This window comes from Lagopus muta, chromosome 9 (assembly GCF_023343835.1).
Source record: "Lagopus muta isolate bLagMut1 chromosome 9, bLagMut1 primary, whole genome shotgun sequence".
In the NCBI taxonomy this organism is placed as follows: Eukaryota; Metazoa; Chordata; class Aves; order Galliformes; family Phasianidae; genus Lagopus; species Lagopus muta.
The window spans coordinates 1,781,909-1,806,115 of NC_064441.1; the positions used below are offsets into that span (position 1 = coordinate 1,781,909).

Consider the following 24,207-nt stretch of genomic DNA (forward strand, 5'->3'; position numbering starts at 1 on the left):
TGTATGACTCCACACATTTTATATTGAGTATAAAACATAAGGTTTATTATATCAAACCCCACCATTATTAGGCCTTCAAGTCCCACCACACAGGAACCCACAAAAGATTCTACAAAGCAGACACAGCATGCACAGCAGGTGCTAAGGAAATCCCGTGCTACGTGTGAACACACAGCACCTGTGCTGCTGAAACACACAACTAAGAAGGGCTCCTGCAAACATTTTGTGGACTTAACTCTGGTAATTAATGTTAATTACCAAGAACTGACTGAGGCACCACCCCCAGGGGAGGTGTTCAGCTGCTTTCCTACAGCTCTCCTGAAATCCAAGCAAACATAGAATTGTTAGAGCCCAGAAGAAAAATAGGATGATAAACTGTCCCGTATAAATTCTTAACCTTAGAAAATGAAACACTGATTTAATTCTTTAAATAGATGATTACTTCCATAGATGATCCACATGTTTTCATTTTCTTCCAGAAGTCACATTAGCCAATTCTAATAAATTAAAATATGTCAGCTTGGAAAGAATTGGTCAGCAACATAACTCCATGGGAAACCTATCTGTAATATTTTTTTCTTTTATTGAGCTACAAAGAATTCAGAATCATGACTGTTAATAAAGGTGGATGAAACAGAGACAGCGCAGAAAAAGCCCTTATTTTGTTACACTGCCAAATGCATATCTCTGTGAAGCAAGGCTAAAACTAAATGTAATGAGATCAAAGCTCATAGTAACTCTATAGAAAACAGATTTGTTGGGATTTCCAGTGCTGCAGTGCAGTTCAGTTCTAAGCAGCATGAAAACACATGCACGGTATAATAGCTACTTCCAAAATCTCACCATCTTTTTTCTATTAGTCTAATATCTAATGTTAATAGGAAGGATATATGATAATATGAATTCTGCAAAATGTCCTGAATTTAAATGGCTTTAATGAGAAAAATTATTTGCAGAGCTTCTTTGTGAATATCTGCAACACTGTGGTTTTAAAATCCTTAGATGCTTTTTCTTCTAATTTGTCAGCAGTTTTCAACACAAGGAAAAGGGAACACTGCTAACTATTTGACCAATCCTGGACACAGACTCTCATTATATTTAAGTCTATCTTACTAGGAAAAGGATGAAAAGACAGAGCTTCGTGTTTTTAGCCACAGCACCATACTCACATTTGTTCCCAATGCAGTGAGGAGCTGCCGTCACACTTGCAGAACTTTTTCCTTTATTTTCTATAGGTATTTCCTAAATTTTATTGCAGTGTCTTTATCTATTATCCTTCTACAGCCCGTGAAGCACTTGGGACACAACCTGTCTTTGGAGTAGATGGGTAGAGCCCATTTCCTACAACACGACGTGGGAGCAGAACGGAGGAGGAGGAAGCTTGTGAATTTGTCATTCTTAGCATCTCTTGCTGTGTAAATATTTTGACCTGATCAGTAATGGCAAGGGAAGCATGCAGAGCCACAGGAAATAGCTTACATAAAGGAACTTTTTAAGCTCTGCCCTCCATCCAAGTGATCAGACTCTGAAAAGCCACGAACACCAGGAAGATTCAAGTCCATCAACGCACCCAGCATCACATTTCAGTATTTTTAAAATTAATCTCAGCAGTCTCTACAGGATTAATGATGACAGACAATAGAGCAGACAACAAATTCCAACAGTCAATACCAAGCAAATTTTGTTTGGTGTGACCTTAATCATTTCTTTTAGATTAATAATGCTAACAAGAGGCAAAGATGATTTTTAAATGAAATAAAATTGTTCTAGGAGTTACTATTCCATTTTTAGTTTTCTCTTCCTAACGTACAGCTGCCAGAACAAAGTATCCAGGAAGAAAGAAAAGAATAGGAAAAAAGAACATACGCTAACAGAATTTAATTTAATTATGTCCCCAAACTGAACACATATGCTAGAGAAGAGTTAATGATATATATATCGCCTGATGGCTCCCCGAGGAGCAATTTGCCAATACAGCTCCATTACATCAGACATAATAAAAATGTCTATGTTGACCAGTAAAAGCCAGGTCTGGTTCTCTTCAAACTCCATCACTCTGGTGGTATGTGAATCATTCTTCCATTTCCCTCAATATTAGCAAAGCTAGCTCTTTAGTAACTATTTATACTTAATGTCAGGAAAAAAACTTTCATTAAAAATCATGACTTTTGAAGATAACAAATGATCGTGGCTAGCAGCTGAACACAGAAAAGCATCTGGCACTCGCTACTGTACATGTCTTTGCTTCTTTAAGAGTTGAGTAGTAAAGCAGGTAAAAGAACCCTTAACTTTATGAAAAAATAAACCCATTTGCATTAAAATTTTAAATAAATTCCACAAGGTTATTCAATATTAAATACTGATTACAAATTACTAGTTTTCAGTTAGCGGGAGTCTCAACTGCACTTATAATAAATTAGATTACATAATGACTAGCAAGAGAAACAGTAATGCCCTGGGGATCAGAAACAAAAGCTGTTTGCTACAAAACAGCACACATGACAGCAGAAAAAACTCCAGCATTTTTCTTCCTTTTCCACTACATCAGTCTTTGCCACATTTAAACTTAAATCTGTATTGAGTGCAAAATGCAATTTAAATTGTTGGCATCACCCCCACAAGAGCATATTTATTTCAGTTTACCACTTGCTGATGTAGCTCAGTAATCCCAGTACTCAGAAGGGAGGCAGAAAGCTGTTGTGGAAGAGGAGCTCATGGTTTCAAGTGCTGTTCTAGGAAGAATACCAATAGTAACAGCTAGTCTGCCTGTTTAAAGCGTTGTGTTACAGTGTAGTCCCACACAAATGGAATTACACTAGTATAAATATACCTTGCTCAGCTGCATCAAGCAAAATACACTATACATATATAAAACACTCCTACAACAGCATACACACACACACACACACAGGGAGATGGGAAGGCCACAGAGAAGGTTATTCTTTCAATTGCTTTTGAAATGGAGTTACACAGAATATTAAACAGAGAAGAAGACCAATTAAAGTTGGGTGTGCACAAAATGATCATGGCCTACATCAAGGAATGCTGCCGAATCCAGATTCAGTACAGAAAGTGAATGATGAAGAGTCAGACCTTAACCTGCACAACTGCTCTCATGGAAGGGCTTTTCTTCAAGAGTCTAAAGCTACCTGAGATGTGTCATCCCTGTTTGTGGTAAGGAAAAACCCAATGTATTGAAGACACCCCAAATGATCACAACAAACACTGTTTTCCCAAGCTGAGCAAAGAGCAACAAATGCAACAGCAAAAGAGGTAGAGAATGGGTCAATGAAAGTCCCAAACCAGCAAGGTTTGATGCAATCCGAGTCTGAACAAAAAGCTGCAGAACCACAGGAAATCCACAGAGACAATCAGGTCAATCTGTGCTCTGGGCTAACTTACTTAGAATACCAGTGAAGGCAGATGAAACCGCATTGATTTTAATTGGAGAAAAAGTTAAAAAATAAAATAAAATATTTGGTCAGCAATAGCAAACGTAGTAAAAGTAAAGCTGCGAGTTGGGAGAAAAAAAAAATATTATTTTTTAAGAGAGAGAAACAGAGGCATTTCCAGTAGCTGCCTTTTTTCTATCAGAGTTATTTTAGAGTTAGGAAGTAATAGAGAAGTTCAGATGAGAAGACAGAAGTATGTCTTTAGTTAGAATAACTGTCTGTCCATCCTTCAGCAACATTCCCTTAGCTCCTCTTTTAATCTTGCTTTTCCCTTATAGCTTCTAATGTGCAACCACTGCATTTTGTGATTTCTTTGTAAGATGTGCCTATGAAATTTTATTATTCTTTCAAGAAAAAAAAAATGCAGAGAAATTTTTCTTCCTGTATTATTTTCCCCATTGTTCTTCTATCTGCTTTTTTAAGGCAGGTTATAGTCACACAGCCCTTGCTTGTTATGGTTAATAGCTGCTTTTTATGCTTGTAAATGCTCACTGTGTTTTTTGTATTTTTTAAAGAAAAAAGCCACAAAAGCTATAAAAATAAAAAGCGCAGAAAAATGAAATGTCCTGAAAGACAGTATTATCTGAAGAAATTTTACCTACCCAGAACACATTCAGAAGCACATCTGGGCAGATCAAGAAGAGATACAGCCAGCAGAAAGGTGTTGGAAGTCAAAACTGGTTTCTGCTAATAAAAATACTTGCCCGTACACGTATATCCTCAGGAATATTTACTGTATTATCAAACAACTTGCAGAGTTCCACATCTGCTGTTTCTCAGAGTTGTTACTTACCCCAGTTTTATCACATAGACGTAAAGTATGGAAAGATCCCACAGCAAATAATTCTCCATCCCCAGACCAGGCAACAGACGTTATTGGATACTCATGGGGCTGTGAGCTGTACAGTAGATGCCCATAACTGTCCCAAACCTTTAAAAAAATAATTCTACCTATAAAACCATATTTTGGGTGCACCTATAGAGCTATCACTTGCCTTCACAATTACAGCAGTTACAAAAATACACTCTGCGAGTTACTTGAGTGCATTTTGTGCAACTGGAAAAAAAAATCACACGTTACAGTTTACTTTCCATGAAAGGCTGTTCCCAATCCATATTGGTTAGTATAATGCAGTAGACACTACTTCACTGCTATGACAAATATTACATTACTGTGTATGAGATCTTTTGAAATAATGAATGTTCCCTGCACTTCACTGTAAGCTGAAAACATGACTACGAGATTTATTTGATTTGTACTTGCTTCCCAAAAATGCAAGGCACCTCTTCAAACATGTAAGCCAAGAGATTTTCTCACTGATTGTACCTAAAAGGAGACCAGGAAGCCAACGAACAGAGCAAAGCCATTTGACTTCAATACTTTGATAGATATGGTCTTTTTTTCATTTAATACTTGTATGTGTTTTTCCCACAGCCATTGGACATGCAGAGAATGACAGAACCAATGTGTCACACAATAGGAAGTTCTACTTAAGGGAAGAAACACAATATGTGCTTTCCATTTTGGATATAAAATGTTCTAACTACACAATTTCCTAAGGGATTCATGAATGCTCCTGTAACAGAAAACAGTGGCTCTATCTCCTCTAATTTTAAGTGTCATTACTTTTTCCAGTATGTGGCACAGCTTATATTATTCAATCATTCATTCCTATATTTCTACCTATTATCAATTGCATTTTAATAGTTTTTATTCTGACATTTTTCTAATTTTATGCCACTGGATGAAGCAATGTAATATAAATTCAGTTAACAAGTTTTTCTTGAAAACTGAAAGTCTTGACGTTTTGTTTTAAGCTTCAAAGTCTTAATAAAATTAGAAAACATCAGAATGTCTACAAATAACTTTTTTTGGTCATTTAGCTTCCCCTACAAAGTCAGCCAGTACATACCTTATATTTACAGTCTTCACCTGCAGAAAGGATAAGTTCGTTCACTGAGTTCCAGTCAGTTTTTAAAATAAGCCCATCGTGGGCCTTCCACTGAAATGGAAAACAATAGGTTAAACATAAATGTAGTAAGTCTGAGAACTACTTTTAATATTCATTGTTCAGCATTTAGTAGCATTCTCACAGCCCAAAGCAGATCAGGTTTTCCATCAGTGTACATGCACTGACTTATTCTACTCTGCAGAAGAGTAAATTAAAGACAGCCTGGAACACGAAAGCATCACGATCTGCATAAAAGACTGCTCCAAATGATTGTTTCTGTATCTTTCTGTGGTTTTTAGTAACAAATGAAAAGGGAAAGGTTTCTGTATCTTCGTGCTTCCTCTCTGCTTGCAAAAAGGGAAATCCTTGATCAGCCGCCCGAAGAATATGCACAGAATAAATTGTTCCTTTCTGTAAACAAAACTATTTGAGAATCTCCTTATTCTCAAAAAACCTGAAGCTTTAATTGAAATAAGAAGTGGAAAAAAAAATAAAAAAAAAAATAGCAGCATGCCCAGTGCCTGGAAAACTGCAGTACAAACTTTGAACGGTTTGGAAAACTACAGATACCTGACAAAAGCTTTCATGTGGGAAGTGAGACCTGAATGCATTAACAGTACCTGCAAAACTTTAACGTTTGGTTGGAGAGGTTTAATAACGAGCTGCTTTCCTGAAGTATAGAGAACCTTCTCAGAATCAGGTCCCCAGGCCACTGAATACACCGGTGTTCCTGTAAGAAACAAAGAGAACATTTCTGATGTCTTCACTGATCAAATTATGCACAAACTGCCGCAGTCACTTCAAACTGCTCCCTTCAAACACACCTCAAAGATTCAGAAGCAGGAGAAAGCCAACCTATGGATTTCTTTAGTTGTAAGATTGCTTTTTGGTCAAATCAAAACTATTTGCTTCTGCAGCCTCACTGACCCTCACATTTATACCCCCAGTTGATTTTGTTTCCCTCTAAAACACAAAACAAACCTGATTGATTTCTTCCAAGATACAGCTGAGCAAAACAAGATGAGATTGTTCTTCTCATCCTTGGGCTGTGTTTCATAAACTATTTCATAAAACTAGAAAGAGTGGCCTGCAGAACTCACAGATTTTTCCCAGTAATTTGAAAAACGAAAAAAACAACACAACTTTTTGTAGATCAAAAACTCCAGAATGATGCATCTGGAATAAAGCTGACTGTACTGCTTTACAAACAAGTTGTGTTGCAGTTTTTAAATGATCTTTTCTGAAAAAAAAAAAAGAAAAAGAAAAAAAAAGTGAAAAATTGCATGGAAAAAGCATCCAGGAATAAAAATGCAAACATTTTCTATAGTACTTGATAGGATTAGCCTCCCCTCAGGAAGAAGAACCAAAGTATTACACTACTTCATTCCTTGCAAACATGAAAAAAAAATTAAGTAGAGATCATGTGCAAACATTTGTTTCTATCACACAAAAGCCCTGTAGCAATAGGCAGCAAGTTACAGCACTGTCTCAGCATCAGAGGACACAGAAACAGCGTATATGAAACTGCAAGAGGGGCTGTGCAGAAAGTTCCAGGCAGATCATTCCTTCTTGCTTTTTGTAAAGCTTGCTTCCATATCTTCTGAATTGGTTTTCACCTATAGACATAATGTTCTCAGTGCAGAAATGAGGCCTTTGATGACACAACTGAATTGTCTAAGCACAAGCACCTACAGACAGCAATGAGACATGCAGAGGGGGAGCTTATAGACTCGAGTTGTGCTAAGAGGGGTCAGGTTGGATATTAGGAAACATTTCTTCTCCAAAAGAGCAATGATGCAGTGGCACAGCTGCCCAGGGAGTGCTGGGGTCAGCATCCCTGGGGTGTTCAGAGCTGTGGGGATGTGACACTGAGGGTGTGGGGGGTGGGCTGGGGTTGGGCTGGGGATCTCAGAGGTCTATTCTGACCTGAACGGTTCTGTGATTCGACAACACGGGACCTGAAGGAGCTCCATCCCCACGTGGAAAGAGTTTGGAGTTGGGCACAACAGCCCAGCTAACTCTGAAGGGCACCAGGAGCACTTAAACAGCCCCAACCAGAACTGCACCCAGAAGGCCCACCTCAGCTATCAGAAACCACAGGATGAGCAAACAGTTACCGATCTGAACAGTTGTGTTTGACGACTCCATAATTTTAGAGGAGGAAAACAGAAGGCAATTCTCTTAAATTCTCTGAGATCTGCAATTCTTAAGGATCCGTGCATATTTTAGCTGATAACTAGTTATCAACTTAATGAATTTTGAGCAAATTAACCATGGTTTGTACAGCTACCAAGAATGATAATAAAAAAAACCCTAAGGCTCAACAAATCCTCTGTCAAGGTAAAATTCTGAAATACACTTCTGGCACACTAAGCTCCATTTCAAAAAAGTGACTCACACATCACTGAGTTTAACCTGAGCTTCCACATATTTGAACTTTAAACTGAGAAATGCTGTCATTGCTGCTGATTATTTTTGTAATTTGTATGTTTTCACTTATAAAGGCATTTATTCTACGTTATTTAGAGATACAGGATGATGCAATTTTTTGAGTCACCCACGACAAGAGGCAACTCACAGAAGCATACAACACAGATTAAGCAGATCTGGCACTAGCTGTTCTCCTACTGGCAGCAATCTATGTTGAAAATGACATAAATTCTGTCGCCAGCAGTACAGAAATTCTAAATAAACTAATTTTTGTCCTGCTCTAACGCTGATTTAACAATCAGAAGGCTTTTAGATTTAAACCAAATGTTTCCCTTTTTTATGATGGCTGACTACTTAACCACAATTGCCAGGGCTTAACAGCAGGAGCTAAGTTAACTCATTTCCTTCTGCACTTAACAAGAACTTGGTTGGGAAAAGACTGCCAACTCATTGCATCGCTGGGGAAAGAAACATTCCACAGGACAGAATCTACAGCGAGTTGCACTGGTGATAAACAGCTCGAGGAAAAATGCCGTGTGACAAGAGCTGTGATAAAAGCAGAGGAGGTGGGCAGAGGGAAGAGCTGGAGAAGGGATATAGCATTAAGCATGCTTCTCCACATCCCTGTGCTCCACTGGCAGATGTTCATTCCCAGTGAATCACCCCAACGTCGATGTGTAGCCAAGAAAGTGCTCAGGTTGAGTGACAGAGCAACCACAGCCACTTTGGTTGGTGCAAGTCTCCTGAGACTTTTTTCTTGCACTGGAGTGGAAAGATGAATCCATATAATTTTGTCTCTCTCTGTGGCAGCACAATAATAGGAGTTCCATTCTGCATTTTGAATTTGTTCCTTACAAATAAGTTCTGCTTCCCAACAAACACTTTGTAATTAGACTGCCTGCACTGCAACTGTTGTGAGTTTCCTTCCAGTAAGCAAAAAGGCAAAGGAAGAAACTTAAGGTTGGAAAAGTAAAGCCAGACTTCAAGAATGATGCAGCCATAACAGCCATACATTATGGCCAATGGCAGAAGAGGCCACAGGGTCACACGAACTTTATTCCATGTGTTGGCACGACACAGGACATGTGGCCACAGAGCTCCATATAAGTACTGAAAAAGCTAAAAAGGGAAAAATATATGTTCGTGTTTTTCTAGTGAATAAAAATCCAAAGATAGAGCAGGCATGTAGGCCATCAAGCAAAGATAAGAGCCTGAAAATTTATTTCTAATACAAAGAGTGGAATGAGTAGAATGCTAGCAACGGTAATCCTTCCATTTCTCAAGATTATTGATACAGAAGTGAAAAATTAGCTCCAATGTGATATATCTCTCCTAAAAAACTTTAATTTTTCTGCAGAATCCTATCCTGATCCCAGGTATGCCAGCAGCTTACCGAACGGTCTCTGGGAATCTGATCCTATCAGGTTTAAAGGGCTTTGGAGCTCGCAGGTTCTTATCTTAAAACACAAATATAGAAGATAATTATTTCATGCAGAAGATAATTATTTCATGCAGAACCAACTCGCCGTCCAGAAACTCTAACCAATTAATGGAAACTCAACTTGCTTACTGCCAACTGGAATGTCTCCTACATTGTAAGCTTCATAAAGCACAACAAACCTGAAACATATCAAGTGAGAAATAAAGAAGTGTGTGCTGCAAGTTGTTTTTTCCCCTCAAAACTTACAGTTTGGTTAGCTTGTCTTTGTACATGGTAAACATGAAAACACATCACATCTGAATATGAACCTCCTCAACAGAATTGAAATAGACTTTTACATTCACTCCTGTGGTTAAAATGCCTTCAACAGGTTGAAAGAATTTAGATAATTTGTTTTAGAAAGAGATAAGGGTCTGACATTTAACCCAACCCCAGGTGCATGTGGTTTCTTAAAAAATGTCAAAAGGTCACATGATCTCAATGCATGAAGGCTGAAAAACAAAATCTAGCTCAGTATCTTCACTGAAAAAGTACAAAAATGTTCAAAATTGTAACTTTAAATTGCCTTTTTTTTTTTTTTTTTAATAAATACCAAACATTGTTTGCATGAGCACACATTCACAGCTTACACCACCATACTTCACCATCAGGTGATCTTAAATTGATTTCTATAAAAACAACTGAAATGCTCCAGTGTGCATAAAACTGTGGTTGCAGAGCCAAGATCAAGGTTAGGCCTCCAGGGCCCCAGTTCAACAAAGAATTTCAGCAGAGGGATTTCAGCTCAGTAGGACTGCCTGCATGTATTACATGAGTTACTGCATTCAGTTGGGCAGAGGAACTCACCATCTTTCAAGCACTCTTGCAATGCTCTAAACAATCTCTTTTTCAGTTCATAGTTTCATCTGCAAAGTCCGTGGCTTAATATTAAAAACTGGATTTCATTCCTTTCCAGAATCCTCAGCATAGAGCTGAAACTGATGGCTAAAAATGTTGCACTAATATTTTACATTTGGCATTTTTTCTTTTATTCCTTGGAAACAACCATCTTGTTAAAAAAGTAAGTGACAGAGCTCGTCCTTTACGTTTGTCACCCAAAAAGAATTATGTGGAGGGAGGGACTGAGTATAAACCATTTCAGCTGAACAGCAAATGTTACAAAACCTAAAACAAGAGAACTGGAATCTATATCAGAAAGTATTTCATACTCATATCACAACTGCCAATCATAATTCAGTAATAAAAATGAAATACATATTTTTGCCAATTTCCTTACGTTATGGCAGTTGATCCAGGGCAAGCCAAAACAAAAGAGAAACCTCTATGTAAGAAGATTGTGCCTTATCTTGAAAAAAGATCACCTGACAAAAAATTCATAGAGCATATAGAATTCAAAAAAAGATAAAAGGGGCAATATATGTTCTTCTTTGTTGCAGAAAATCTTGTGCTTTGTAAATATTTACTAAGAATGCCTTTGTAAGCAAGCAAAAGGAAATGTGAGATAGAGAGTCTCAAAGTACTGCATTTAAACATAGTGTCTGCTGCTGTTGAATAATTGTAAGGCCATTTAGATCAATAATGACAACAGTGTCTATTAGATGAGTGAGATACGTTTCCAACTTACATGACACATGGAATATAATGACATTTCTATTGTATATGATATACCACAATGACAAACAGTCCATGGGAATACAACAAGCACTACGACACACCTAATTCTATTCTTCTACTGATTTGACTATCTAATAATAAATTGTCTATCAGTCAAACACCACTCTTTACAAAGAAGTCTGTTAAGTGTGCTTTTGAACAGTTTGATGAGAAAAGTGAGGACAATACAGGCTGCCCAAGAGGCTGTGATGCCCCGTCCATCCCTGGAGGTGTTCAAGGCCAGTTGGATGGGGCCCTGGGCAGCCTGGGCTGCTATGAAACGTGGAGGTTGGCGCCGCTGCATGTGGCGGGGGGTTGGAGATTCATGATCCTTGAGGTCCCTTCCAACCCTGTGATTCTGTGATTCTGTAATAAGCCTCATAAGTCAATATTCCCAATATAAAGTCAAAGATGTACTTCCCACAGTATTTGAGTCTTATCTTTAACTTCAGTGAAGTTTATCTAAGCCTAACAGTCCCTAATCAAACCATTACTAGCTGGCTTAGGGTCTGTTACTTACATTTATCTTATATAGTCCAAATTCAAAGCTGTAATTGAACTTTAAGAAAATGAACTTACCTTGCTGAGCTAAAGTGGATCTCAGCATTCCACTTTTGGACCAGATTTTCACTTGGCCATCTTCACCAACTGTAAAGTTATCACAGAAAACAGAACTTAGAAGTCTAATAATCACAACGGTTGCAGTTACTGTATGGGTTAAAGTAAGATTGTGTCATTTACAAGGTAAATGTCATTTATGCTGGCTTCCTAACATGGCAATAGATAGTACTTTAAAGAAACAATATTTAAGCTTTTTACCACTGTTATCAATATTTCTCCCTCTTTCCTGAAAATCCGTATGGCATGGCTGTCCAACCTTTTGGCTTGGGTTGCACTGAGTGAAGAGGAATTGCCTTGGGACACACACACACACACGGGTTGCTCCACGAGTATTGCTTCCTATTCATTTCCATGGTATAATGAGCACAGTAACTCTGCTGGATAGATTGAGTGATTCTCAGCAGCAAAACAGTATTTTTCAATATAGTCATCACCATTTGCTATTTACACCAAGAATGAACAAATCTGCTTACCATGCTTGTCAAAACCTGCACCAGCAGAGGTGACCTCCTTGTTTTGTCACACGGCAACAAAGTGCAATGGGACACTGGCAGGAAGGTTCAACCACTACTGCCATACCACCAACATTTGCCTATTATGCCATGAGCCAACATCACAAAATAGCAGGCATTACTTTTGGAGCAGCCCTGGTAGAACGTATTCTATACGAGAGCAAAAAAAAAACCCCACATAAAATTAGTGAGATATTTGACTTTGTTGCTGTGACACTAGTGCATCAGTCTTGGTTCAGTGACAGTGGCTGCAATTCTCAGTGAGTTCTTCAGGCACTCACTGGAGATTTTTCATGAAATTATACTCTCCCTGTACTGCATCCTTGATAATACATGCTCACAGATGTGCATAATGCCAAAAGCAGTGACATGAATAAGGCATGAGTGTGAAGCAGGCGATATTCCTCTCTGTAAAAGAGAGATTTATTAAAGTCTCGTCAAGAGACACGATCAAATTTTTGAGTTGAATATCCAACTGCAACTCTATAAATTCCACCTGAAAATCTGCAAGCAATGTAAACTGAAAATGTCAACTGAAAATGGGAGCTGTGCAGGTCTGCAAGCAGCCCAAAGTCAGACATGCACACAAGCTTTGGTTTTCTGATCTGAAGCTGCTCCTGGCAAGAGAAAGTCCATCCCTATTTAAATATCTCAAGTTCTGTATTCTGCGGCCCACATCTATTTACAGTTCTAAGTCCCAAAGGCTGATTCAATGAGTCTCTTAGGAACAGATTTCATGTGTTAGACTGGAGGCTCCACAGTTTGACAAATGGTGAATCTGAAGATAACTGAAGGCCCAATCTGGAAGGTTTGGTTTTTACAAAATAACTGTGTGATACCAAGGAAAACAAGTTTACTTGCTTATATGTTTATGCTGTACAGCAGATTTAGCCATAAAATCCAGAGATTGTTTAATGTGTTTGAAATGCAAGCTCCTGTGACTCTGTTTAAACATCCCAGATTCAATTAATCAGGAAAAAGGTGCATCTGGACCTTTGGTGCCATTCTTCCTTCTAGTTTTTTTTTACTGTATTTTTAGTTTTGATACATGGCAGATTTAGCATTTAAGTCGTTTAAAAAGCATAAAATTGTTAAAAATCTTTCTCGTGCCCATTTGACACCATTAAAATAGAGCCATAAAGAGCATTTTAACTGATATGGTACCTTCAATGAGCCACTATTTCTCAAGGCACAGCTGCTGTACATGAGTGGTTGATCTCAGATATCATACAAGCTTTCAAAAAAAAATAAAAATAAAAATAAAAAGGTAATTCCAACATTTTTTTTGGAGAAATCCTTGGGGCAAATCTGTCTCTTAAAAGAACAATATTTCTGCTCCTCCGGGATTTAAGAGGAATATGCCAGACAGAGCTCCTTAAGGCAGCATTTTAGAGTCAGACTGAGTCTGGAAACAAGCAGATCCAAAATTATCTTCAGTGCTTCTGGACTGAGCTGGAATTTGTCCAAAACAATCAGCTGTGCTAGATCAACGGGGGCTGCAGAAAACTCTGCCACCAACAGAAATCAAGAAGTACATCACAGGAAATGTAATTAGCTTCTCCTCAACATCAAGATAGCTTTGTTGTTGGTTTTCTGACAAAAAAATGCCAAAAGCAACTAATTACCAAAAGATTTAGAACAAAAAAACACATAGATGTGGATGTTGGAGATCACTCTCCCAGCCCCAGCAGAGAGAAGGAGGAGACAGCAGCTAGACTGAACTGCTCCTAATAATCAAGGAAGAGCAGCACAGGAACATTCAATAAGCTCACGAGGCCTCAGTAACCTTCACTGTCTCCAGAGCCATCTGCAAGGTATAAACATACCAACATAGAAAGCTTTTGTCATAACAGACAAGAAAAAAACCAAACAAATGTTCTCCTTCAAGTATGAAAAGCAGAATGTCTGTAGAAGCCTCTAAGAATTTTGATATTAAAAACATTTGCCATCACGTACGTAGGACAATACATAATTAACAGGATCACATAACAATGTTTTTACTCTTTTTTGTATTAAAGTAGTGCTAATAATTCTAAAACATCATTAATAAACAGCACCAAAATGAATTTCTATTAAACAAGGTGATAATACCCCAATAAGGAAGACATTAGAAATCCCTTACTGTAGCTAACTTTATTTGATGCTGATTTTGAATTTCCATTTCATTCCCATTCTTGCAAAGGAATTTAAAGCTGGACCCATAAGTGAACTCTTTAATAGACTCAAATTCTATGTAACAAGAATATATGCTAGGAAATTTGGGACCACATCTTTTAAATGTATGTCAGGGATGAAGTTATATTTCTAAAACACACTGCTGTGCTTATCACACAGAGTGAGGTCCTTATGTTCTACACACCGTATGGACAGTTTTATAAATCTAATACTACATTCCTGTACCCTTCCATTTCTTCACTGCGTATCATCTCTGCACACTGAAAACCCCAAAGGTTCCATTTCGAGGGAGCCCTTTTGTTATTTTCATTTTCAACCCCCTTCATTTCCTTACCTGTAGCCAACGCCGTTCCCTCAGAATTCCACCTCCCTGCAAGCACGGCTCCGCTGTGGGCTTCCACACTTTTCTCTACTCTTCCCACTTTTGAAATTAAGTGGAATTTCCCTGAACAAAAAAAAAAATCAATATAGAAATAGAGTATCTAATTTTGTGGACCCATATTTATTCTTATCTTCTGTCGTAAATGCTTACACAAAACCAGAGGAATGAACCAACGAAACCAAGATCAGAACACGCAACTACATTCTTCACAACTATGACTAGCCCAAACAAATGCACTCTTGCAAAAGAAACACTTGTAAACCAGCTAAGATGTTTGTACAAATGGGTTGTGCTCTTTCCTTGTGGTATGTACGGCCTTTGTTTTGACGATTCATTTTGCTCATGCCCCTCTAAGGTTTGCGTGTCCCTCTGGGGACGCAGCTGCCTGCTGCTGTTTCATTGTCTGAGAGCTAACAAACAGAGGTACGCGCTCTGCAGCCCAGGAGAGCCCTTGTGTTTTCTTTTTTTAAGATCTGAAAAATCACTCAGCACCATAAGGATAATGGAAAAGTGAGTACAATCTGACCAGCAGCGAGCGCGTTTCTCTGAGGAAGTCTTACTGCCTGCATTATGGAGCTGTTATGGAAATTCACAGAAGCCAAAAACAAAGCTATTAATGATTTCAACAGAAGCATGAGGAAGTCTTTCTTTCCAAATGAGGGATGTTGCTTAAATCCAGGAAGATCAAATTTAAACTGGACCAAAGAGCAGACAAAGAAGGGCTTGGAAACATGTGGCAGAACAAAAGTGTGGCTTAGAATAGCTCACATTCAAATTAACCACTTTAAAACCAAAACCTTTTTCAAATTAATTTACCTAATCTACCAGCCAGTGAACCACGAGAAGCTATTCCCAGCATGAGAGCTCCTCAAGATGAACAATGCATGGATACCTCACACCAAGTGCGTGCAAATGCTCCATCACTTAAGACGGGATCATTTTTCCACTAATAACATATGCATATGACCCTCCTGCATGGGAATATGAATTATAAGACAGGCCATACCTGTTCTGGTTAAATAGCAGGATCCCAGAAACATATTGAAAAAACACACAGAGAATGGGGACTATATTTTCAGTTACCAAAGATATTCAAGTGTCTGGAGTCCATATCTGAAGGTGTTTTCTTTGGTCAGAGCCCTCATGATAAGCTTATCCAAAGTGGATAAAAAGAAAGTAGCTTAACCAGTTAAAATCCAGTTTCTCCTATGCAGAACTAGATAATCAGTTAGAACTGTGATATCAACAAGAACCTTCCAGCAGTCAGCAGCTAACATGAAAGCTTCCAGCACACAGCTGGGTTCAGCTCACTGTGAGTGTTGGAAGGCACTGCAAGCTGGAGAAGGCTGGGAGGTTCCTTCTGGTCCGTGGAGTAGTTTGACCACACAGCTCATCTGCAGGAGCTCAATACCTGGCTTCTTCAGTAAAGAAATATGTTATCAACGTTAGCAGAAGGTAAACCTAAGACATCACTGCACTAAATGCACATGAAAATCCCAGCAGGCAGGATGGGTGTACTTCCAGAAACCTGAATCCACTTTCATTGTGTTCTGGCTTCCCATGTTTTATTTTCCTCTTCGGTTTCAAAAACAAAACAGAAACAAAAGCTGAAAACAAAACCCGACTGCAAACAAACAAAAAGCATTCTGCTAGATCTGGCAGGAAATAAACATCAAACACAACACCACTGCTCTCTGCAGCGTTACTCATATGAATACAATTACACTTTGTCTTCATTTTAAGCATATGAACAAATAGGCAACAATCCTCAGCCAAATCTCTGCCACTGTAAGGCATTCCAAGCAGAAGAGTTAACACTGAAGAACAATTTGTACAAATCAGTTTCTTTGAAGTGACCATTTAAAATACAACACAGTGAACTAAACATTTTTGCTTTTCCTTACCACACATATTCAGATCTAAGAGAGCCCTCTGCACAACTGGTTTATCCCACCTCCCTTTTCCTTTACAAAATTAATACTAAAACAGCTTCCTCCTCATTCACTTAATTCTTATCTTCTAGGATTATCAATACTGGTCCTTCCATATTCATTGCAATGTTCTAGTTACAGAGTATCTCACAGGTGTGAGATTCTCATTTCTTGTATATAAGTAGTAGCTGGATTCACAGGCATTCCACAGCTAATGCTATCTTTCCCAACTGAACAGCATTTCAGTTATGAAAAAAGCATTTTTTGTTCTGACCACCTCCCTCATTTGATGTAGCATATTTGTTCAGCCCATAGCCAGGACCTTTTTCCATTGCACAACAGCTTCCTCTATTCATTGGATTACATTCTCATGGCATCACCAATGCTGTTCAACACTACATGGCTGAGCTCTTCATGGCAATCATGTACGTGTTTCACTGATATTACAAGTGGAAGGAAAAAATTATCATCAGCCTTGACACAGTAAGCTCGCATACACAGAGAACTCAAAGAGTCCATCGACTTTCAGTACCCAGCTTAAAGCCTTCGGAGTCGCTCTGCAAAGAATACAGAGAATTTTGTAGTATTGGACCAGCTCTCGTTGACCCAGAGTGAATCTGAGGTCTGTAAGTTCTGTAAAAAACCCCTCCAATCTGATACATCCCAGGACAATCAAGCACACAGACAAAGCAGTGTGATAATTTTGGTGTAAGTCACACCAGGAGAAAAATGGCCACATCACAGAGCAGAATCCTCTTCCACTGGGAAGCATCCAACTCACCGACCAACCTTCTGCATCCCTTCCTGTTCTACCAGCTCTTACTTCTGTCACAAGGCATCTTCCCAATAACAAAGCACAGCAAACTGTAGCCTAGCAGGAAAGAATACACTTTCAAATAAAAACATCTTGGCACTAAGATAGAAGCATCTGGAAAAACAATCATGTGTTTTAAAAGTGTACCATAGCACTACAGCACAACAAATCAAGTTATCGTGGCTATCATCCTCATTTCTGTAATTTCTCTACTTTTCCAACACGTGAACTTACAACTTATGAGAATCAAATGAATGTGACCCATTAGATACTGGGCTTTTTCATGGCATTCTTAGGCAGAAGTTGTTCCAAGGCCAACTTTCAATGGATTTCTCTGCCTTCTTCTGCCTTCAATTTAACATTCAGGTAGTAGTGGCTTTCAAAATTATTGTCTTCTCATAAGCAATTAAGAAAGGGGAAAATTTAGCTATATGCTTGGAATAGACAGAAGCGATTCAATGGAAATGATTCAATTTCACCTTTTTAAAGTATCAGTTCTGCAGAATATTGTTCCCTTATCTTCATTAAGTACAGAAGCTGTCCTCAAGTTTAAATTGACTCTCCAGTTCTGGAGGAATGTCAAGTGGGAGATTAGCAGCCTATTCAAATACAGACCATAAAACACGTATGTTTTGTTCATTACATTTCATAGACTCTTAAATGCTGACCTAATAGAAATTGATCAATAATATACAAGCTGAAAAAATAGGTCCAATTCCTTACGAGTTGTGCTTAATACACAGTTTAAAGCTGAGTATTTCCTTTGTGTTTGTAGAGAAAGCAGTAACGTGCCCAGCTCAAGTAGGAAGCAAAAGACAATATTCCACCAGAGATGCAACTCAGAAGCAAGCCCAAGAGGATTAAATTTACATTTGCTCTAATTTCACAAACATCTGGAGTTCAACCAGGAATTGATGCAACTCTGTAAAGATGTGAGACTCAGTTTCCATCAGATTCAGCAGATTTCCAGGATTCCTTATCACAGACATGAATGAGCTGCTGCAGGAAAATTGTAGGCTTGACACATGTGCTATGTGATTAGTAGCTAAACAGCATTTTAAATTTTACTATTTAAAAAATACAGTAATTCAGAAATAAATGATTGCATTTTAATTGTATGAACAATTTGCTTGCACATGTGCAAAAAAAAACCTCTGCAAGTTATTTCTCTCTCTATATATATATATATCTGTATCTATCGAAAGTGCCAGATTACACTGGGAGAAAAAGTCCAAAGCCTTCTGCATTGAGCTTTATCCCCATTCATTCTTTCACAATTGGTTCAGCGCTGTTTTCTATTTCAGTTTCACTGAGGAAAAGCTAACAAATAAAACTACGATTGTTCACAAACACATCTCTTCAACTGTTTTCCAGAAACCACATTTTCAGGCTGAATTTCCCAGTCATTGCTGAAAGCTCATCCCTTAACAACAGCTAAGAAAAAGTAGTGAATTGATTATGGTGAAAATTCCTCATTCCATGAGTAACAGCAGTGCTAATTAAACCGTATCAGAGGTAGCTCCCAAATTCCCACCTGCCTGCCAGACCCCTACAAGACTGACCATAGAATCCCCATTTGCTTCATTCTTTTAGGGAACGGGGAAAAAAGGGTTTCTATTATTTCACTTTTGTTTAAATTCAGACTTGAAGCACGTATACAAATTGGGAATTACTCTATTCAGCTCAATAAATTGAATTAAAATCACATCCTGTCTTCCTTGTGTAATATCCCATGTTATCCCCAGGGTATCTACTGCTCTGTACAACCCCGTGTCACAGCTAGAAGCAGGGCAGGCTACGAGACTGCAGTTTGAACAGATGATACCAACTGCAGCTCTAACACTGTTAAGGTGGTAAGTCATAGGGGTATGCTGAGAACTGGACAATACAAAGGGCCTGCACATCCACAAAGAGCAAAAAACCCCAAAATCTCCCACTGCACTGAAGTTGGCAGATGGTCAACTCACTTTATATTGCATGCAAGCAAGAAGCATTGCATTAAAAGAAAGTGAAAGTTGATCAAGCTGATCTCTAGAAGCTGGACAATGACAGGTCAAAGACTTTCGAGTGCATACAGATTCTAACTGAGATACAGTGACACAATCATTTGCATGATTTTAAAAAAAAAAAAAAAGAATCCCTTTTCTTTTCAAAGGGTAATGGCTTCAAACTAAAGGGGGAGATTCAGATTAGATGTGAGGAAATCCTTCACTCAGAGGCAGTGAGGCCCTGGCACTGCTGCCCAGAGCTGTGGGTGCCCCATTACTGCAGTGCTGGGGGCCGGGGTCATGGGGGGGTGTTCCTGTCTATGGCAGAGGTGGGGCTGAGGTGATTTATCATAGAATCCTAGAATGGCCTGGGTTGAAAATGACCACAGTGCTCATCTGGTTTTAACCCCCTGCTATGCGCAGGGTCACCAACCACCAGACCAGGCTGCCCAGAGCCACATCCAGCCTGGCCTTGAATGCCTCCAGGAGGATCCCTTCCATCCCAAAGCAGCCCACAGTTCTATGAATACCTCATCAGGCCCAGCGAAATTCAGCACCAAGCACTGCAAAAATTGCACTTCTGCTCAGCCAAACTTCTCTCCCCATTTTTCCTTCCCATACATAGGGGATGTAGGATGCCACAGTGAGCTGACCTTCAGATTCAGGCCAAACGATGTCCTGCTATTGCTCTGTAAGTTTAGTGCATTTATTCCATAGGAAGTACAAAAAGCTTTAAAAAAACCAACTTGGCCTTCACTCTGTGAACTGAACTCTTATCCTTCCTAATTTCTTAAGTGCAATCATTGTCAGCAACCAGAGAAATCAACAAAGTTTAATGCATGGAATGAACTTTCCTGCCTTCTCCAAATACATGGCTCTCTCTACCCATACAGAAAGCCACGCTGGACTCATCAGCACCAGACTGCTATTGCCCTGTAACAAACCTCTTCTAATCACACTCACTGGGAAGCTGGCCACGTAAGCTGCACTCACCAATGAGAGCATGCTAGATCCAGAAATTCAAGGTTCTGGCTAAACTTGGGCAGAAGTTAACTGGAAATCATCCACCATTCCCATTAAAATAAGGTCATGGGCAGATGGCCATATCCTGATGGAAACTCTACAATTGGCCAAGAGCTGTTCTGCCTGAAAGAGCTGGCAGATTTAGGGCAGCATATTGCTTTGAGTCTGTTGTTGAGCAACTCCCACTGCTACCATTTGTGTGGACAAACAGCTTCACCACCAGGATCTTTGACTGCTGACAAAAGAATATAAACTCAGTTGAGTGCATTGATGAGATTTGCTTCTTTGTGCACGTAATTACTCCTATTGGCAAGACAGTTTAATTGACTTGTTATCAAACTTTCCAGTGTTTTCAATAAGTAAAAGGAATGTATAAGATGTTAATACCTACGTAAGGACTGTCCAACTTCTATGAGCAAACCATAGAGCTTTTCCAAGTCACTCATGTGCCGAGTTCTTGGATGTACCTCATGAAATTATCAGAAATCCATCTCAAAATAACATCCCAGGCCCAGCAGCAGGCTTTTGCCACTCAGGCACTCACAGCCTGAATCAAGGACTATTTTTCTTACCTGTGCTTTTGTTTCAGAATAATATTTACAACGAGGTCAATGTAAAATAAAACAAGCAAAGTAAAAAGGCAAGTTTCCTGAAGGATCAAGCCCCTGGTAAGCTTAGTTTGAAAACTGGCAGGTTTGGGAAGAAACAATAGGTACATCTGGCAGTATGTGAGATATACAGATCAGTCTTACATCTCCGCTGACAGCCAGAACTCAAAGCTTGAGAGAGATACTCGAGACAGTGCAGAAAACACATACAAGATCTGTCCCAGAAACGGCCTACATTGATACATGGTGAAGCAATTTCAGTATTTTGGTCATCTTCAGTTTTGACAGTTAAAACAATCTGATATCTGTGCAGCAGCAGTGCAGACGTATTGGAAGCTACTGATCTATGAAAGAGCCAAGTGTGAAATGAGCTACCAAAGAGGACAGAATTTGACCTTACATACAAAATTATACATCTGCTGAATGAAAGAAATATACCCAGTAATGTTGTATCAGAGAAAACTACAGTAATGCAACACATTGATTTTGAAGCATTTTTACATCGGTGCAACTGGTGTATCAGCATTCAAAACTGCTTTATTTCGGACTATTTAAATGCAAATGATTTCTCATGCACAAAGTGGTATATAGTTAGAAATGTTTTAAATTGCCATACCATCAGAACTTGTAAGAACAAAGCTCTCAGCTTGGGACTGCTTCTTCCCACCAACACTTCTGGGAAGCCAGTGAAGGTCTATGGGATAAGTATCATCTGGAAGTTTCACTACTCGAGTCGTCTCACTCGTTAGAAGGTTCCATTTCAGAATCTGGTGATCATCACTGCAGGAATACAGCTCGTCAGCTGTGGTCCATCCCACACAGCTAACTAATTCCTTATGTTTAATTAAATTAAGGAAGTCTGAAAGTTTTAATTGTTAAAAATACTTATTAAATGGTCATTACTTCAACATTCAACATACTTGAACATTACTTCAATGCCATTGCACAGAATACTTTATATATAGGAAATACAATTCTTCATTCTTTCCCTGCTTGTTTGTTTCAAGAAAAGCTGGTAGAAACTCTATGAGAAATAAAGCAGACAAACCATACCGTGTGACAAATATTTTACTGCAAGATTTATGATAAATAAAATCCTTTAGAGAAGATAAACTACATGAGAATATAGCATGGATTTCAGTGGTTTATTCTGAGATAAAGGATATGTTTTGGTTCCTTTAAAAGCGAAGTCTTCAGTCTCATTTTGGTTGTTCAGATGGAACATTCAAACGAGGTATGCAGGTATATTATAACTGCAATAAAACAGAACGAGCACATATATAGGCAGCTGAAACTCAAAAGGAAGATACCAACACTACAACAAAATGTTTTCAAATAAGCTACATTACATTAGTACTATGTCAAAATAAGCACCAAATGAGGTTTTAGGGGTTTGTACAGAATCCAGCAGCACCCTTGCACGCTGAATAAGAGCACGTTGTGCCAGGTGTGCTTTGCTAGAACATTGTAGAAGGAAACACTGAAGTTCCCTGGTGCACACACAGCTGTGATGGTAGTGAGGGAAAACCCGGACTTGTCAAGAACCTTCACGTTTAATGACAGCATTGTGAGAACACACAGAATGAAAAGTCCTGCTGGGAAGACAACCCTGCCAGGACCAAATGATACATCATCTTACTGCCACCCACTGCTACTTGTAATGTCCACCCTGCTTCACTGCAACACAGTATTTCCGTGGGGAGGTCAGTGAGGTCCTACAGCCCCGTCTTCATCCGCAGTGCAACAGCCAAAGCCTTTGGGATGCTCTGTGCTGGATGAGCACTGCCGGCCCTCAGGGTGGGAAGGGGGGAGCACAAAGGGTGGGAGCAGACAGGGCACTGAGGAGAGCAGTGATGCATGATGTGACCTCTGAGCCTCCAAATGTTTTCCACCATAAGAACAACGACGGGTCAAACAGCTACCATGTGGAATTTGAGAAATGTAAAAAGGATGCTCAGAGGATAAGAGCTCCTTCCAGCCCTATGTTACACCAATTAAAACGTGCAATAGCTATATTTATTTTTGAACATTTCTCTCATATTTGAATGTCTAACATCCTCCTCATTCCCCGAACCAAGGGCTGTGCTGTGATCCTCACTATCCAGGCACATCAGTTGGCCTTTCAGCCCCATCCCCGACTCCCTCACAGCGGTGCCAGCAGAACCGTCCCATCTGCGTGCCATGATCCCACCCACCCGTTTTCCGAGCACCTCACAGCACCCCTAACCCACCGGCTGCCGCTCGCCCCGCGGTGACGCCTCGCTTAGAGCCTTTCCTATCGCACTGCACCCTCACGGTTCTGGCAGTTCCACCTGCCGCCAACAGGCACGGAGCTCACAGCGGAGACGAAGGCGTTTGTGGGCAGCTCTCACGGGACGCGGCGGCGAGGAGCAGCGGGCAGCGATGCGGAGCGGCGGGAGCTCGGCCTGCGCAGCCCTGCCGCCTCGGCCGTCGTCCCTCCGGGGCTGCGGAGGATCTGAGGGGAGATTGAGCAACGGCTCTGAGGGGGGAGGGGGGGAGCGGGCAGGAGCTCTCCTCGGCCCCGCGGCCCGTCTCGCTCTCCGCTCGTGCCAGAACCGCCTCCTTTCGCCCCGCAGCCCGAGGGAGGTCACGGCGGGCCGCCTCCCCGCCGGCACCGCTCGGGATCTCAGCTGACGAACCCGTCCCCCGCCGCCCTCGCCATCCGCCCGCCCAGCGCCGCCCCTCCCATCTCCCCGCAGCCGCCCCCCGCCCGGCTCTGCCTTTACCTGTGGCGGCGGCGGCGGGGCGGCCCGCGGCTCCGCGAGCTCGGCGTGTGGCGGCGCCGTCTCTATGGCCACGTCTCTCTATGGCCGCGTCCCGCGAGAGGCGCAGCGCAGCGCCGTGTGACAGCGCGTCACCGCGCCGCCCGTGAGCGAGCGCTGATTTCAAAGCGCGCCCCGTTTCTACTTTATTTATTTAAATACTTTTCAATGCTTTTTTTTTTTCTTTTTGTGGGTTTTTTCGTGGGTTTTTTTTTTTTTTTTTGGCGGACCGCTCCGCCGCGCCGTCCGCTCGCCGCCCTAAGCGCCGCCCCCTGACCTACTTCTCCAACGAAGGGATTTAATCCCTTCCACCCAGGCACGGCCGAAACGCCGCAGATATCGCTTCGCCTGCTCCTCCGACACATGGGGGGAGGGAGGAATAAAAATAAAATGAAATGAAATAAAATAAATGAACCCAAACCGGCCACCCCCGCAGGACGCG

The 24,207-nt window shown here is 40.3% G+C and overlaps 1 protein-coding gene across 4 annotated transcripts in view; it reads right to left on the bottom strand.

The window, feature by feature from the left end:
- Window positions 1–23,928, bottom strand: part of IFT80 (intraflagellar transport 80) — a 43,296-nt gene extending 19,368 nt beyond the window's left edge. For 2 of the 4 annotated variants that reach the window (XR_007378808.1, XR_007378807.1), the window contains exons 1-9: window positions 23,730–23,928; window positions 23,214–23,458; window positions 22,146–22,235; window positions 21,599–21,817; window positions 14,571–14,681; window positions 11,508–11,576; window positions 6,025–6,134; window positions 5,366–5,455; window positions 4,246–4,383 (exon numbers count right to left, since the gene is read on the bottom strand). Coding sequence is in view for 2 of the 4 variants with exons in the window: in XM_048954761.1 (XP_048810718.1) it covers window positions 4,246–4,383; window positions 5,366–5,455; window positions 6,025–6,134; window positions 11,508–11,576; window positions 14,571–14,681; window positions 21,599–21,817; window positions 22,146–22,185 (777 nt within the window). In the remaining 2 variants the exon portion in view is untranslated. The remainder of the gene's footprint in view (window positions 1–4,245; window positions 4,384–5,365; window positions 5,456–6,024; window positions 6,135–11,507; window positions 11,577–14,570; window positions 14,682–21,598; window positions 21,818–22,145; window positions 22,236–23,213; window positions 23,459–23,729) is intronic. The other 2 variants (XM_048954761.1, XM_048954762.1) reach the window with 2 other exon arrangements.
- Between the last annotated feature and the right edge of the window lie 279 nt (window positions 23,929–24,207).